At 45.5% G+C, this 14,951-nt stretch overlaps 1 protein-coding gene across 1 annotated transcript in view; it reads left to right on the top strand.

Moving 5' to 3' along the window:
• Window positions 1-3,142: 3,142 nt before the first annotated feature.
• The window catches only part of LOC146204647 (DNA topoisomerase 2-alpha-like), a 70,770-nt gene continuing 58,961 nt past the window's right edge, over window positions 3,143-14,951 (top strand). Inside the window, exons 1-4 of the mRNA XM_084604912.1 lie at window positions 3,143-3,194; window positions 6,329-6,567; window positions 8,362-8,607; window positions 10,563-10,751. Of these exons, the coding sequence (XP_084461038.1) occupies window positions 3,143-3,194; window positions 6,329-6,567; window positions 8,362-8,607; window positions 10,563-10,751 (726 nt within the window). The remainder of the gene's footprint in view (window positions 3,195-6,328; window positions 6,568-8,361; window positions 8,608-10,562; window positions 10,752-14,951) is intronic.

Here is a 14,951-nt window from a genome sequence, read left to right as displayed (position 1 = left end):
AGCATTGTCGCATCGGCCTTGGTTCGAGGAGCTCGCATGTGGCACAAATGCCCAATGAAAAATTATTTCACTGCTTATAACGCCTTGTCAAGCTGTACTGACGTAAGCCGAATACCCAGGTATACCCAAAGCTTTTCCAAGACGAACGACCGCGCGCGCGCTGCTGCCGCTTGTCCACATCGGCTATGCGCTGCTTCCGCTGCAGCGCATAGCCGATGTTGACCGGGTGACAACTTTGTACTATGCTGAAAGAAAGAAAACCTACTTTACAAAATTCGCTAGCCTTCACAACACTGTAAAAACACCGCGATCAAAACACTCGAAGCAAAGCCTAGAGTTGCCCGTGGAGCTAGCCGTAGGCGGTCTGCAAGCGGATCGCAACGACCGGCCTGCTGTTTCTGTCGCTCCTGTTTCGACGGCATTCAGTATATCCTGTACCCCATTGTAAAGAAATTGCCACAGCTTGAGGCAATGCACAACACCGTTTTTCCAGTGATATGAGCGCTATAATTGACGAAATACAGGTTGAAACCGCACGGCAGCGAGCAACAGCTGCACAAACGAAACCACAGAAATGATCCGGAAGCCGAAATTCACGTGACAAAGCTCCATCCGTGACACTCCTGGCGCACGTCGCCCTTCCTTAACGGCCACCACGGTCGACGCAACGTTGGCGTACGAAGAACAGTAATATAACAGCGCAACAGAAACGAGACGAAGAGGAGAAGACAACAACGGCGCTGAACTTACAGCTAATTTAATGAAAAAACAAACCTCCCATCACGCACGTGTTGAACCTGCCGATGCACTATCTATTGTGCAACATGGTCATCTCTTTTACTGTCAACGCTACAGATGTTTTACTTACACGAACATTATGCTTCCCGTTAATATGGAAGGCCTCGGCGATTCCTCTAGTAGTCTGGTTATTGTGAAGAAATAATATCTCAGTATCGACAAGGAAAGGTACACGTACATTCACATACATTACAATATTTTGCCAAGTTGGTTTCATTCTTCTTTAATGACTGTGTATGCTCTGTCAGCCTAATGTTAATGCAACGACCAGTCTGCCCAATATACGTACGGCCACAGGACAACGAAATTTGATAGACTACGCCCCTCCTACTACTAATGAAACTATTGGCGTGATTGACCTGGCATGTGTTCTTGGTTTTTATTACTTTTTATTATTACTATTATTACTAATTATAATATTGCTTTTTTACTATTACTGTTATTACTAAATATATTATTACTTTTTACTATTACTATTACTTATTAATTATTACTTTTATTACTTATTTATTTTTATTACTGTTTGTCATGGTTCACCAATTCGCCCAATCAGCCGTTCTTCTACAGTTGGCGTACGAGTAGTAAGAGTATGGGATAGGCCTAGTGGATAACGGCATCCCCCAGTGCATAAATTATCCGATATCATCCCTCAGCTCATAAAGTAATCTTCCCCAAAGCTTCTGTCGCCACAAATTACAGCATATTTCCCTTCGACGTCGAATCATATTTTTCAGTTCTAGCCCATTTCCTGCAAGTTTTTTTTTGTTTGTTTGTTTCAAGTCGTCCAGCGAATTTGTTGCCTGCTGAGCCACACCTGCTGACGTGCAGCGTCGGGCCAAGTTCACCTGTAAAAGTCAGTGAGTGAAAAGTTTCATTTCGTGAATTTTTCTACAAGAAGCCACAAGCGTTTGAGGAAGAAAGGAATCACATTATAAGTTGTTCGTATGCTACGGTGCCGTAACGAACGCCGTACCATACGAACGCCGGTCTTTGCATAGAGAACAACAAGTGTTTGAGAAGAGACAATTCTACTGCTATGTTTTTTCCAAGTCTATCACCGAAGATATTACTTTCTACTACATCCACTTTCTTCATGCGTCAAGAATTTTCGTGACAAGGAAGGTCAGAAACAGTCACCGTTCTTTCATTGCCGGGTCAGTTAACAGAGAGGAGATGCTAAGTAGCCATTCTGGGCTCCTTCATTGGGAAGCCGCTGCATTGCTGGATGTGTCGAGCCGCCATGTGCACCTTTCGAGCTCGGGAGCAGCCATATTTTAATATTACCGGCTGAACAAGTGACACTTCCTACATTCTGTTTTTCAGGTATACGTCCTCCGAATTCATTTTGCAGAGTTCGGGTCGTCCGGAAATCCCATTCCAACAATTGATACAAACTTTTGAACTTATTTGAGTATAGCAGGCGGGTCTACAGCGACCGCCGAGAGCAAAAGAGGCCCATTACTTTACATTGTGGGAGATGAAGCTGGAATAATTTAGACTACCGCTATTACTTGTTCAGCTGAGACTAACGGTACTATGTCGGCCGTTAACAAGACAGCTGTTGCAGTGTTACAACAAGAATTCAAGGCACTAACAAACTTGGTCATGGAACGAAGACGTTTTCAAAACAGTCAGCAACAACTAGGCGAGTCGATTTCAGAATATATCGTTGCATTACGTGGCATACTATGCGACTACGCGTCTCCGGAAGAAATGCTCAGAGATCGTATCGTAACAGGGGTGTTTTCTATGAGAATTCGAGAGAGTCTTTTGTTGGAAGGGTCCACATCACTTTTGCGACTGCGTGTGACATTGCGTTTCAACACGAACAGGCTATCCGGGATGCTCAAAAATTTATACTACCTGTTCAACCCATCAGACAAACAACTTTAGTCCGTCCAGTGTCATCACAAAGGTCAGCTGCAAAGCAATTTCGCCCTCCTTTTTCCCCGCAACAATACGACAACCGGTTTCGCAAGCACGAAGATTCTAAAAGTATTTTTCAGGGTCGCACAACTCGCAACAAGTATCTCCGAGACGCTCTCTGCACCTGCCCCAAAAACTGTTTTCAAAGCAACATCCAGTTCAAAGGCTCACTACCAAAACAAGTGAACTGCTACTGATGCCGGTCAACGAAACACACCGCCGGTGCATACACTTGCCCTGCACAATGCAAGATATGCTTTTTCTGTGGAAAAGCGGGACAATTTGCCTCTATGCGGACAACGCTAAGCAGTTCGAGAGGTCGACGAACAGCAAGACGAAATACGACGAACAGCAAGACGAAAACGTAACCCAACAAGGACAGCTCCTTGTTGAGGTAATTCAAGTTAAGGAAGAAGCGATGAAAGATGGTGTTCATGACATGGTGTTGATCAGTGACGACCCGACACAAGGTACGTATACAGGGGTATACGGTATACATATCCTGAACACAACAGAGAACTTGGGTGCGCGCGTCCTGGCTTTACATCTATTCAAAGCGACAACCAAGGAAACCAGCAGGTATTGGACCAGCATGACAGGGAATCCGCCCTATTCACAGGCAGGGATATCCACTCCCTTGTGACTGTAATGTCATTGCTCAGGAGTAACACTCTCCGACCTCCATTTCCGGTGATACGACAAAGTGCAACGCCTCACCAGAGCGCTTTCATGTGAATGACTCTCCATCCAGTGCGTCATTACTTTCAAGTTAGCAGCGCTCTGTGCTTCCAGAATCAATAGTGAATGCACTGCTTTACAGCCGCATTCAGCTGAACCCCTGCGGAGACCTTAGAGCCGTGGAAAATCACACACGGCAAACTACCGCTGTGTGCCGCCCTGGCCACCACCTCTCAGTGAACTGGCTGGGAGACGAGAGTGTATGGAGTCTGTTGTACTGTTCTTCTGAGTGAATGCCAATTTTTTTGCGAACAAAGAGAGAGAATGTGCATGTTTAAACTTGTGTGTTTATGACAAAAAATAAATAAAATGCTTTTTGTTTCTTCTACATGTGCTTACCTGGTACTATGAAATGTTTTTATAAATTCAAGAATTCTTTCTTGATTTCTTTGTCCTGCGCGCTTGCGCAAAATGTCAATGTCTTTGTTTCCCCCCCCAGAGGGAGTATTTGTTATATCGCGTGTTCTGAATTTTGTTCTAATTTCGGTTTCGTCCTGTTTCGGTTTCTGCTTTGTGGATTATGTTTGCGCTTGTCTTCCTCTTTGAGCAGATTCTGTCGGTCATCAGCCACGCGAGCGAGGTATAAATATACAACCACCACTCGAATAATAAAAGGCTCTTTTTCCACATGGACTCCTGAGGCGCTAGGTTTGTCTCCGCTTCGTAACGACCACCGCCGTGGCCGGCGCAACACATTTTAAAATTCCACCAAAATGGCCTTTTGGGTTTGGACTGTTTGGACTCGACTGTGCCATCTCGTTGCATGTACGCTGTGCATCATATAATAGAAAGACGGACCAGAGTCCTCACAGGTTTTTCTCGTTGCCCATTGCATCTAAACGGCCACTTCGAAACAGGATGAAAAGAAAGAAGAAATCACTTCTCTTCATTTGGCAACTTTCTTTTCTTGCTGCAGGCCTGCTGTACGCCACGTCCACGGACTCTTCTCTGCGACCGATTTCCTTTGCCTGATCCTTTACGGCTTGGCCCACTGCCTGTAAGACTGGTCACGAGCTGGTGAGCCGTTCCGTGAATGGGGGATTTTGCCAGGTTTCCCCTTTATAGTTTAGGTTCATGCCTAGCTAGGGCTACGGCCATGACATTGTCTTCCCCGGGCTCTGGTCCGGTAAACTGGTTCGCCAGTTTGCCGGCAGATAACATACCTCTAAAATATTTTTCTGTCGATGGTGTCAAGCATCGAGACACTCTGCTCTTGCTTTATAAGACCTATGTACGATTAATACTTGAATTCGGCTTCATTCCTTTTTTTGGGTTCCCAAGGTACAAGCTTGAACCCCTGTTTGTTTTGGAATGACGTGCTCTGCGCCTATGTTTAAGTCTGCCCAAATCAGTGGCAAATGCTTTGCTATACTTGGAAGCTCGGATACCTAATCTAAATTCGCGGTTTCAGCTTCTAACTGTGCAAACATATTTAAGGTCTTTGTAGCCAGTCCCTGGAGTGGCTAACCCCATATGTACTTCGATCCCATCATACTTCTTCGATAATATTTGGCCTACATAGGTATGAGCTCCCTCAGGTTGTGTTTACTAATTCCCTGCTGTCGAAACTTTCCGTATCAATAACCTCTTTAGTACAAGTTAACCATCGGCGGCCTGATATTACAATCTCATTTGCTAACACTCTCCCAGGGAATGGTAAGCATTTGTCTGCCAATGTAATAAATGCCCTTATAGAGGACTATCTACACAATTTTCCGAACCATATTGCCATTTTTACAGATGCCTCCCAGCAGAATGAAAAGCAGCTATTGGCATATAGTCCCAGGCTCTTGACTGGAGTTATTAATTTCGGGTTCTACACTATACGCCAACTTTTGCTGCTGAGTTTCTGGCCATTGAGTTGACCTTGACAAAGATCCCCAGTAATATTTCAAAGGTTATATTTCTTTCTGACAGCCTATCCGTGCTGGCATCGCTCGAAAATTCGAGGGACACTCTGCTTTGCCGTTCCCTTTATTTTTTCATTCTTCCTCACACTGCATATTTGCGTTCTCATTGAGTCCCTGGCCACTGTGGTATTACAGGCAATGAAAAGGAGAGTTTTTGGCAAAATTCGCTCTTGGTGGACCTCTTGTTCCGTGCATACCTAATACCGTTCACTTAACTTTAGCACGATTTCAAAATTTTCAACGTCTCCATCACCTCAGTCACGAGCCTCTCTTTTCTGCACCAGATTGCCAACACCTCAGATGGCCTTGGCATGGCCGCATGTGTAGCTCAAGCTATGTGAAGTGTCTGTGGCTGTCTTGCGCTGCAAATTACCGAAACTAAATCTGTATTTATGTCGTTCGGGGCTATCCGCTACTAACCTCTATGAGTCTTGCAAAGAAATTGAATCCATAGATCATTTTTTCCTCTTCTGCCGGAGGTTCGTATCTCATCAAAATTTACTTAGCGACTCCCCTTTCGAGATTAGGCCTTCCACTAACCATTCCAGTTCTCCTCTCCTTCGGGGCAAGTGTCAAGGGATATGCTTTGAAACCAGTGTGCGATTCTATTCATGATTACATAATTTCAGCAGGCAGATTCCTATGCTAGGTATGACTTCATTATTTTATCTTTTCCTTTTTATTTTTTCCAAATTCAAGTTATACACCCATATTTATCTTGTTACTCCAGTACTTGATCATATATATTTACAACCTACAATGCACCCTGGCCAATCCCCCACAGTGGGTATGTGCCATTTTGTCTGAGGTCATCATTATCAAGATTTAGTGCAGAGGACGCTGAAGCCAGGTGGTGCAGTATGGCGAAAATCACGGGACCTGGTCGCGCATGACAGCATCCCGTGCAAGCTCCACGAACGCGCTGGTCCTAACGGGTTCTATTTTGTGACTTGCAGGACCTCAGTCCCATATGATCAATTTGGAGGAAATTCGCCTGTGCCCTGAAAGGCATATAGGATCGATGGAATCAACCACCGAGATAATGTTGGTTTATGATGACACTCCGGAGAACAGGAAAGGGGCTCTCAGCTACAAGAAGGTCACTATCGTTCCAGCCCTATATAATGTGATCAATGAGATCTTCTGGAACGCGACTGAAAACAAGCAGAGAGATAAAAACTTGGACTGTATCAAGGTACGGTTTACGCGTGGATTTAAAAAATATCAAGGGGGAGGGGGGACACCTAAGCTCCGCTGTTAAGGGTGTGACGCAATAGCGTAGGCTACCAGCCCACATATAAAGCCTCGCTTTAACCTAGCCGTATGAACGTGACTGTGTTGCATATAACGTGAATGCAACGGTCCTGGCAGGCTTATTCTGACATCACCCTCCCATATGAAAGGGGAGGGTGAAACTTCTGTCAAACGTAACATCAGGCAACCCTACGGCTAGTCAGTGTGCGGCCATGTTAACTGCCAGCTACTGCCTGCCAGAGCCATGTCCATGAGTTTTTGCTCACACAACCGCTTTAAACGTGTGAAAAGCGTGCCGTTTTATGGAGTTGGTTGCGAGACCGAGACTCAGACTCACAGTCACAACTGCTACCTTCACAACTGTCACAACTGCGACCTAGGGTTTTCTGACTGAGTTAGCCTTTGTGCGTGCTAACAGTGCAGTTTATAGCAAGCAGGCCCTTGCATAGACAGTGACCACTCGGAACTTTGGTTCGGGCTAGTTGGTTCATAGCATATACCGAATCTTGATAGCGCGAAAAACAGGGACACAGACAAATGTAAACAACGGGGCCAGTGCTGCTACCATTGTTTCCCCATATCTACGAGCCCGTCTTTTGCACTGCCAAAAATCAGAAGACAGTGAGCTCAAGAGAATAGATCGCAGCTCTCGGCTCTGCAGCATGTATAGACAACTTGTAGTCTAATGTCTTTTATGAGATTTCCCCAATGTGATGTGGCGTCTCTCATAGCCTGAGTCGCTTTGGGACTTTAGACTCCTTAAACCAAACCAAACCCATCCAAACGAAGGTGATGAAAATATTGTTATAAGAGAGCAACTGCTGTTTAGCATGCACTCATGCTAAGTCATACAGCTACGAAGGATGTTTATCTTCAACTGCGAAGCTTCTCTGAAAGCTTCGAAGATTTCATTTGTAGCCGCCGCGCTTGTGTGGACGCTGAGCAATTGCTTGTTTGTGCTGTGTACCGGTTTCAATATTCAGTAGTTAACAATTTAATGCTGCTTTATCTTCATCGTCACATACACATGCATTTCAGTTGTGACGCCGTCTATAGCTATTGACCCTACAGTGCAATCTTGATCTGCACATAGCGCCAGTGCTGGCTGCTGTCTTGACAACTTGCGATCTTGCTTGCGTTGAACACTGTTTCTGCTCGCGTCCTTCTTACTTAGAACGTCTTTGTTGCGCTGTTCGTTCAGCAAGTTCCACAGGCCTGTTCCGTGTTTTGTGTCAGATGCCGAAACGCTGCCAATGCACAAAGCAGTGATATCTAAAGGAGAGTTAATTATAGATGGCATGGTTGTAGCGATGTCTCCGTGATTACTTATCCAACTTCTATTCACCGACCCCGGTGAGCCCTATGGAAGCTATATATGGTCATGAATCGTGGCTCCCGTGGAGTCACGCGTACGCTGACCCGTATCTCTGCCATAACTGGGCCTACAGAGGGCATATTGCTTGTCTAGACAGCCCGATGTGCGTGTTCTGAACATGCCCACAGACTCCACGAGAGACAGTCTCAACACCTTGTTCGAAACAGGCTCGATCTGAGCATGCGCAGATACTCGTAGGTTTCTCATCTTTTCTTTCCTTGCTGTTCGCTGCGGCATGAGCAGATGCATCCACAGTGCGGAGCGGGCAGCTCGGCATTTATGTAGAATGGCAGTACATGAAAGGGCTAAAGACATGACAGGCTGTTAATCCACCTAACTCCATTACCGCTCTTTATCCAGATCGACATATCCTCTGAGAATGGATTTATTTCTATCTGGAACAACGGCAAGGGAGTGCCTATCGTTCAAGACCAAGACGAAGCTTTCCTGCCATCGCTGGCCTTCGGCCACTTTCCGTCAAGACGACAAACTAGAAAAAAGACAACCGGGGGCCAATATGGTTACGGAGCAAAGTTGTGCAACGTTTTCAGCAGCAAATTTATTGTGGAAACATATTCACGCTCAGATAAGAAGCTTTTTAAACAGGTGAGTCTCTGTCAGAGCGTTCAGTTTTTTCGTGTGAGCAGGGTACGGGTACACATTATTTTCGGTCACCAATCAGTAAAAGCAGGTCCCATTGCCTATCGCAAATCATTGCCACTCCGTGACAAACCCGCCACTGTGCGACCGTGGCGAGTCTTCTGTTCGCTTTCTCCACAGCCACCCTCGCTTCACTACCCCAATATCCCTCCTGGCGAGTCTGACTAGCCTCGGCGGTATTTGATTGGTACCCGCTTAGCTAAATATGTCTCTCTACCTTTCGCCTATCTTCTCGTCTGGGCGCATAAATGCGCAGTAGCGGCAGTGCGCAGCGGCTTTAACAGGTATACAAGTGACAACCCATGCTATGCGATCGCATACCGCACAAAATTGCTTTCCAACGCGGCAGCTGTTGGCCCACTCGCACACGACTATTGGTCCTACCCGCTATTAAATTGTGCGGTGTCATAATTTTGTAAGCTTGGATTCTGACATCTTGTGCCATGCACAACTTTGCTGCCTGGCGCTTTGTTTTCTAGCGTCGTACCAACGATACCATTATTACTATTGTTATATTGTAGGCTGCGTTAGTTTTCTTAATCTTCTGTATTATTACGCGTGTATCTACCGCTGTTAGCTTTGCAAACCACTTTTCCCTCCCCTCGCTGCGGCGGCGCAGGGGTTGCTGCGTTCGACTATAATCGCGGCTACGGCGGCCGGTTTCCCTTCGAGGCGAAAACGCCCATGTACTGCGCATCAGCGCACATTAAACGGTTGAGATTTCCGAAGCTTCCCACTAAGGCGTTCCTTATATTGTCTCTAGGATGTTAAACACCCTAAACCAAGCAAAAACTTCCCCTTCCATTAGGAAAACAATAAATGATCCGAAACCTCAAATTCAGCTCGCGACAGTCACGCGTTGCGCGTTACGCTGCTGTCCGATGGCATTGACCATTCGAAGAAGCAGACTGCTCCCCGGAATGGTATTAGTGTTTTCAGCTGAATTCCTTGGAGGTGTTTCCTTTCTCCCCGTGTGTCGCTCAAGTGCTGTTGTAGGATGGGCAAAAATTACCTACAATGTGAAGCGAAATGCCGTGGCAGTAACTTGGGCCAAAGGTCAACGGAAATCGGTTTCTTTCGGCTGGCCTCCGCGCCCGCAGAGCCGGCGTGACGGACGCCACACTGACGTCTAGCATTCCTTACAGATTTTTTCCAAGTGAAATCATCCTCTTAAAAGTCGTCCCTAAACATTTTGAATCGGAGTCCAAATAAAAAATTACGAGGGACTTTAGCGACTAAAGTAGTGAAAGCCGAAAGCCTGAGTGTCGCATTCAGCTGCGCAACTGGTACTAATTAGTAATTAATTATTTGTTAGTAAAAAGTCAAATAAATAATTAGTCATTAAGTAGGTAGGGAATTAATTGTGTGTCTAATTAATTAGTCATTTATTATTATTATTATTATTATTATTATTATTATTATTATTCAGTCATCAATTAGTCATTTATTAGTTAGCAATTAGTAATTGGTCATTGATTGACATACGGGCATATAAGGCACGCATTCGCGCATACTGTGGTGGTGCTCCGTGATTAGTCGAGACCTCTATGACGTCATCTCGCCTTGGGCAATCAGAACCCCCGCAAAAGCGGGACACATTTTGTTTACGCCAGCATGACCCATTAAATGCTTTCGCCTTAATACATTCGCCAGCATATGTCACAGGTATGTCCGATCGCGGTAGCTCTGATTAGGGCGATATGGTGCTGGCCCGAGGACGCGTGATGGATGCCGGCTTCGGAGTCCGCGTTTAGGCGGAAGCGATCGAATGCAAGGCACCTGTGTACTGCACGATGTCAGTACTTTAAAAGAACCCCAGCTTGCCGAAATTACCGAATCTTCTCATTCTGACGTTCGTCATAGCCGCTTTGGGATGTTAAACCCCTGGTCCTTATACTCAGGTGTGGGAAGACAACATGTCTAAAACGAGTGGAGCAAATGTCACCACCACAGGGAAGGGATCAGACTACACGCAAGTCACTTTCTACCCTGACCCGACGAAGTTCAAGCAGATAAATCTCAATGCGGACATGGTTGCACTATTGTCGCGCCGAGCATACGACGTGGCGGCGTCCACTCAAGGCGTCAAGGTGCGTATATAGTCCGGCATGCGCCGCCGCTTTGCACCCGACGAAGTTCCTTCGTTGCGTCTGTTAGTCCACTCGCATTTCGCAACCTTGCTTATTTATTTTATTATTTATTTTATTTAGGAATACTGTCAATCCCGGGCGGGATCGTTACAGGCAGGGCACAAAACGCATACATAAAGTCAGACAATATTTGGAACACGTTCAAAGACAGGGACAATAATTTAAAATGAAAGGAAGATTGTGGTCAGAAATGAGCGAAGCAAGACAATGATCAGTGTACAGTAAAAATTACAGTGAACTGTTGATACATGAAAACAAAGAAAAAGGTATATGAATGACACAGAATGGAAATAACCAAGCAATAAGGTATTAGTACAATTTGCAAGTTATCAATGTATGCTGACAAGGAAACTGTTCGGATGAACATTCATGAATTTGTGTGTAAATGATCCTCCACTAGCTTTACAAATTCATCCAGTGTTGAACTATGTGTTATTGATGGTTTCAAGGTGTTCCACTCTCTAATTGCAAGGGGGAAAAATGAGTTTTTGAAACTGTCACAATGGCAAGAAAATTAATTTATAGTCAAAAAGTGTTTATAGCGTGCGAGTCTTGTATCTTCGATGACGATGTACTTTGATGTATCTATATTAAAGTGGTTATGCACGAGTTGATACAGAAATTTCAGGCGTGCTAGTACTGCGCGTTTTTCCAAACTCAGCATGCCGGCTTTCTTAAGTAGGTGAGTTGGCGAGTCAGACATTTTATATTTGTTAAAGATGTAACTTATCGCCTTCCGTTGTATTCCTTCTGGTTTTTTTATGTCTTGTTTAGTTGCCGGGAACCTTACGACGTTAGCATATTCCACTGTTGATCTTGCATTTTAGTTCGGCATTTTAGTTTCGGGTTGTGCATCTCGGAGACGACGTCTAAGGAAAAATAACTTTCGTGTAGCAGCTGCTGTTACGGTATTTACGTGCGAGTCCCATCTTAGGTTATGCGTGAGTATCAAGCCAAGATATTTGTGTTCGCTGACTCGGGTTAGTAAAGTATTGCTTATACTGTACGGAAAATGCAGGCACTCTTTTTTTCTTGTTATCGGCAGGACTACACATTTATTAACATTTAGCACCATCTGCCACTCTGTACACCAGTGTGACACTGTTTCCAGTGCGTTGTTTAGGGCGATATGGTCTTCAGAGGAATTAATTTCACCATAAAGGATGCAGTCGTCTGCAAAAAGCCTGATATTTACGAGAATATTTTTAGGATGGTCATTTATAAAGAGTAAAAATAATATTGGCGTCAGTACGCAACCTTGCGGTACTCCAGAGGTAACAGGTACTATTTTTGAGTTATGGTTATTTATTTGTACAAACTGGTGCCGATCTGTTAGATAGTCCTGGATCCAATCTATGACAGGGTTATCACCGAATATGGATGTTAATTTCTTGATAAGCTTTACATGAGAAACGCGATCCAAAGCTTTGGAGAAATCTAAAAAGATGAGGCCGATTTGTTTTTGGTTATCAATGCTAATGAAAATATCGTGTATTAGCTCCAGTAGTTGGGTGACGGATGATAGCCCCTTGCGGAAACCATGCTGAAAGGGTGATAACAGATGTTCCTGCTCAAGATGTGCGTTTAAGTGTTTTAGTATTATGTCTTCTAGAAGTTTGCAGGCGGTACAAGTTAGGAATATTGGTCGAAAGTTAGAAATATCGTCTTTGCTACCGGATTTGTAAATAGGAATGAGCTTTGCGGTTTTCCATTCCCATTTCCATTCCCGTAAGCGCAGGCTGAGTCTGCATGTCGCCGGTGTCAACTGCTTGTGAGAACAAATAATAAATCAATTTGTGCGTGAGCTTGTATCTCTTAGGGTTTTAAGGAGGCTCCCCTGCGAAAACCATTGAGGCCTCCGTAACGGGCACGCGATCTTATGATCTGCCCATGCGCGATGGTGTAAGTACTTCTCCCGCCAGGCTCGTCTGAGCTCGACACGATCGATGAAACCTAAAACGGAGTAACGGAAACGGCGGGTTTTATTGTGCTCTAATCCGTTCGCGCAAATATTGAAAGATCATGCGCGTTGGAATGTTTGGTACGATACCACTGAGGCACTGAAACCACTCTGCCATCATCTTGCACCATGTTATGAGCGGATAATAAACAAAACAATACCATAAGCATAACATACGGCCTTGATCATGATTCTAAACCGCGTCGAAGCGCGCAGTACAGCTTCCCTGGCATTAGGCGACAAAACTATCGCCGCAGCCTGGCGTCGCACGTTGTCGTGACGCTGGGACTAAGTCGACTCGGCCTTCACTTGGTAGCGTGCAGAGAATCCGGGTTGATGAAGGATTGAATCTTCGAAGTTGGTAAAATATATACAAGCAGGTTTAATGGCACTTTGAGAAAACTTATTTACATGAAAAAAAGGGTATATCAGCAAAATGGAAGCGTTAAGAGTTCATAGCGAGAAGCGTCTGGATGAGCCGTTTACCCGGGGCTCAGAGCCTCATTTCATGCTCTGCAACATCCTTAAATCCCCCTATGTCCAGCCCCTCTCTGAAGATGCTGACCAATCAGTTCCAGGGCACACCCCTCAGATTTCGGCAACCAATCGAACACATCACTGCACTGATGGTCTGATGCTCTGACTGGTCCAGTATTGTTTCGTCGGGCGTGGTCACTTGTTGTCCGGTAGAGTTTGGGGAACGGCGAGGAGGTAAATTTCGATTCTTCTGCAAAGATCCGCTAGGTTGGTTCCGGCAAGTGGATTTCCTTCTCAGAAACCCAAGTGTACGTGCGCTCCACGAATACTGCTCCCATCATTGTCCCTTTCCGGCAATTCCAACTCTTTCCTGCATTCACGGGAAATCCTCTAATGGCCGTAATCCCCATGCTCCTTTCTTCTCCTGTACGTCAGCGGACATCTCACTCCGATCGTCTCCTTTGGGCAATAGGCATTCCTCACTTGATAATAGCGCCTCTCGACGAGAAGGGTGAACAGTTGAACAAAAGCACTTCCGGCTATTTCTCACAGGGCGACGTTTCTTTGTATTTTTATTGAAGTTCTCTTGACAGGGCCAAGTTGGCAGTTGCAGGGTCACAACAAAGCAAAGCATGCTCACACAAAAAGATTCATGGGAACAGGCTCACTTAGAGCCCTTGCACCAACAGCACATATCAATACCATGCCCACAGGCGCACAATAGTGCGCGCAAGCGCGGACCATGCACGGTCACAACAGCCTCCTCCCCCGCCAGAAGAGTCACGGAGGGTAGCAGTCGCAGCTGCTGCATGAAAATACGACTTAATGGCCTGCACATGAACGCTTGAAGCTCGCTGTCGCGTTGTCTTGATTGTCGTAGGCCAAATTGCTTGAGCTGTCTCTGAAACTCAAGCACATGTCTAAGCAAGCACTCGGCTCCCGTCTGAAGAGACCAGGTCAAAAGAAAACTGCCATCGTTGTCCGAGAAAAGCCCACACTCAAGACGTTCAGGACCCACGTATGCCTAGAAAACCAAACGTGCTGCTTTACATAGTCACATATATACAAGCGCACGAAAAAAAAACCTGAGTATCAATTTGGATACATGGTGAGGAGCACTTCGGACCGCTTAGAAACAGCGGCTAAGCGCGTCCGCATTCCCATTTAACTTCCCCTTTTTGTATCTTATTTCAAAATTGTACTGCTGTAAAATTAAGCTCCACCTCAGAAGGCGACTGTTCTTCGATGTCGCAGTTTGCAGCCAAGCCAGGAGACAATGGTCCGTCTCTACGATGAATTTGGCCCCTCCAAGATAGCACTGCAATTTTTGAATGGCCCATACAATGCAAGCGCACACTTTACGCCTACCAGGGATTTTCACTGCGTAGTTAGTGTTAGAAAGCTTTGCAACGACTTCAGCAGGTCCTTCCCACTGTACTTCGAGCTGATTCTGCCTTGAACCTGAAACATCACCTGGTCTCCGATACGAAACGTCCTTTGACGGGGTGACTTATCATAGTACAATTTGGAACGAGCCTGGGCTGACTTCATGCTGGCCTCAACGAGTTCCTTAGTGTTACGTAAGCGATTCAGGAGGTTCAGAATGAATTCTACTACTGTTGGGTCTTCTCCGCGCCCCTCCCAGGCTTCGCGCACCATTCGCAAAGGTGAGCGCAGTGACCTTCCGTATACCAACTCGGCTG

The sequence above is a fragment of the Amblyomma maculatum genome, chromosome 1 (assembly GCF_055883805.1).
Source record: "Amblyomma maculatum isolate TAMU_Amacu chromosome 1, ASM5588380v1, whole genome shotgun sequence".
NCBI lineage: Eukaryota > Metazoa > Arthropoda > Arachnida > Ixodida > Ixodidae > Amblyomma > Amblyomma maculatum.
This window is presented reverse-complemented; position numbering and strand designations above follow the sequence as displayed.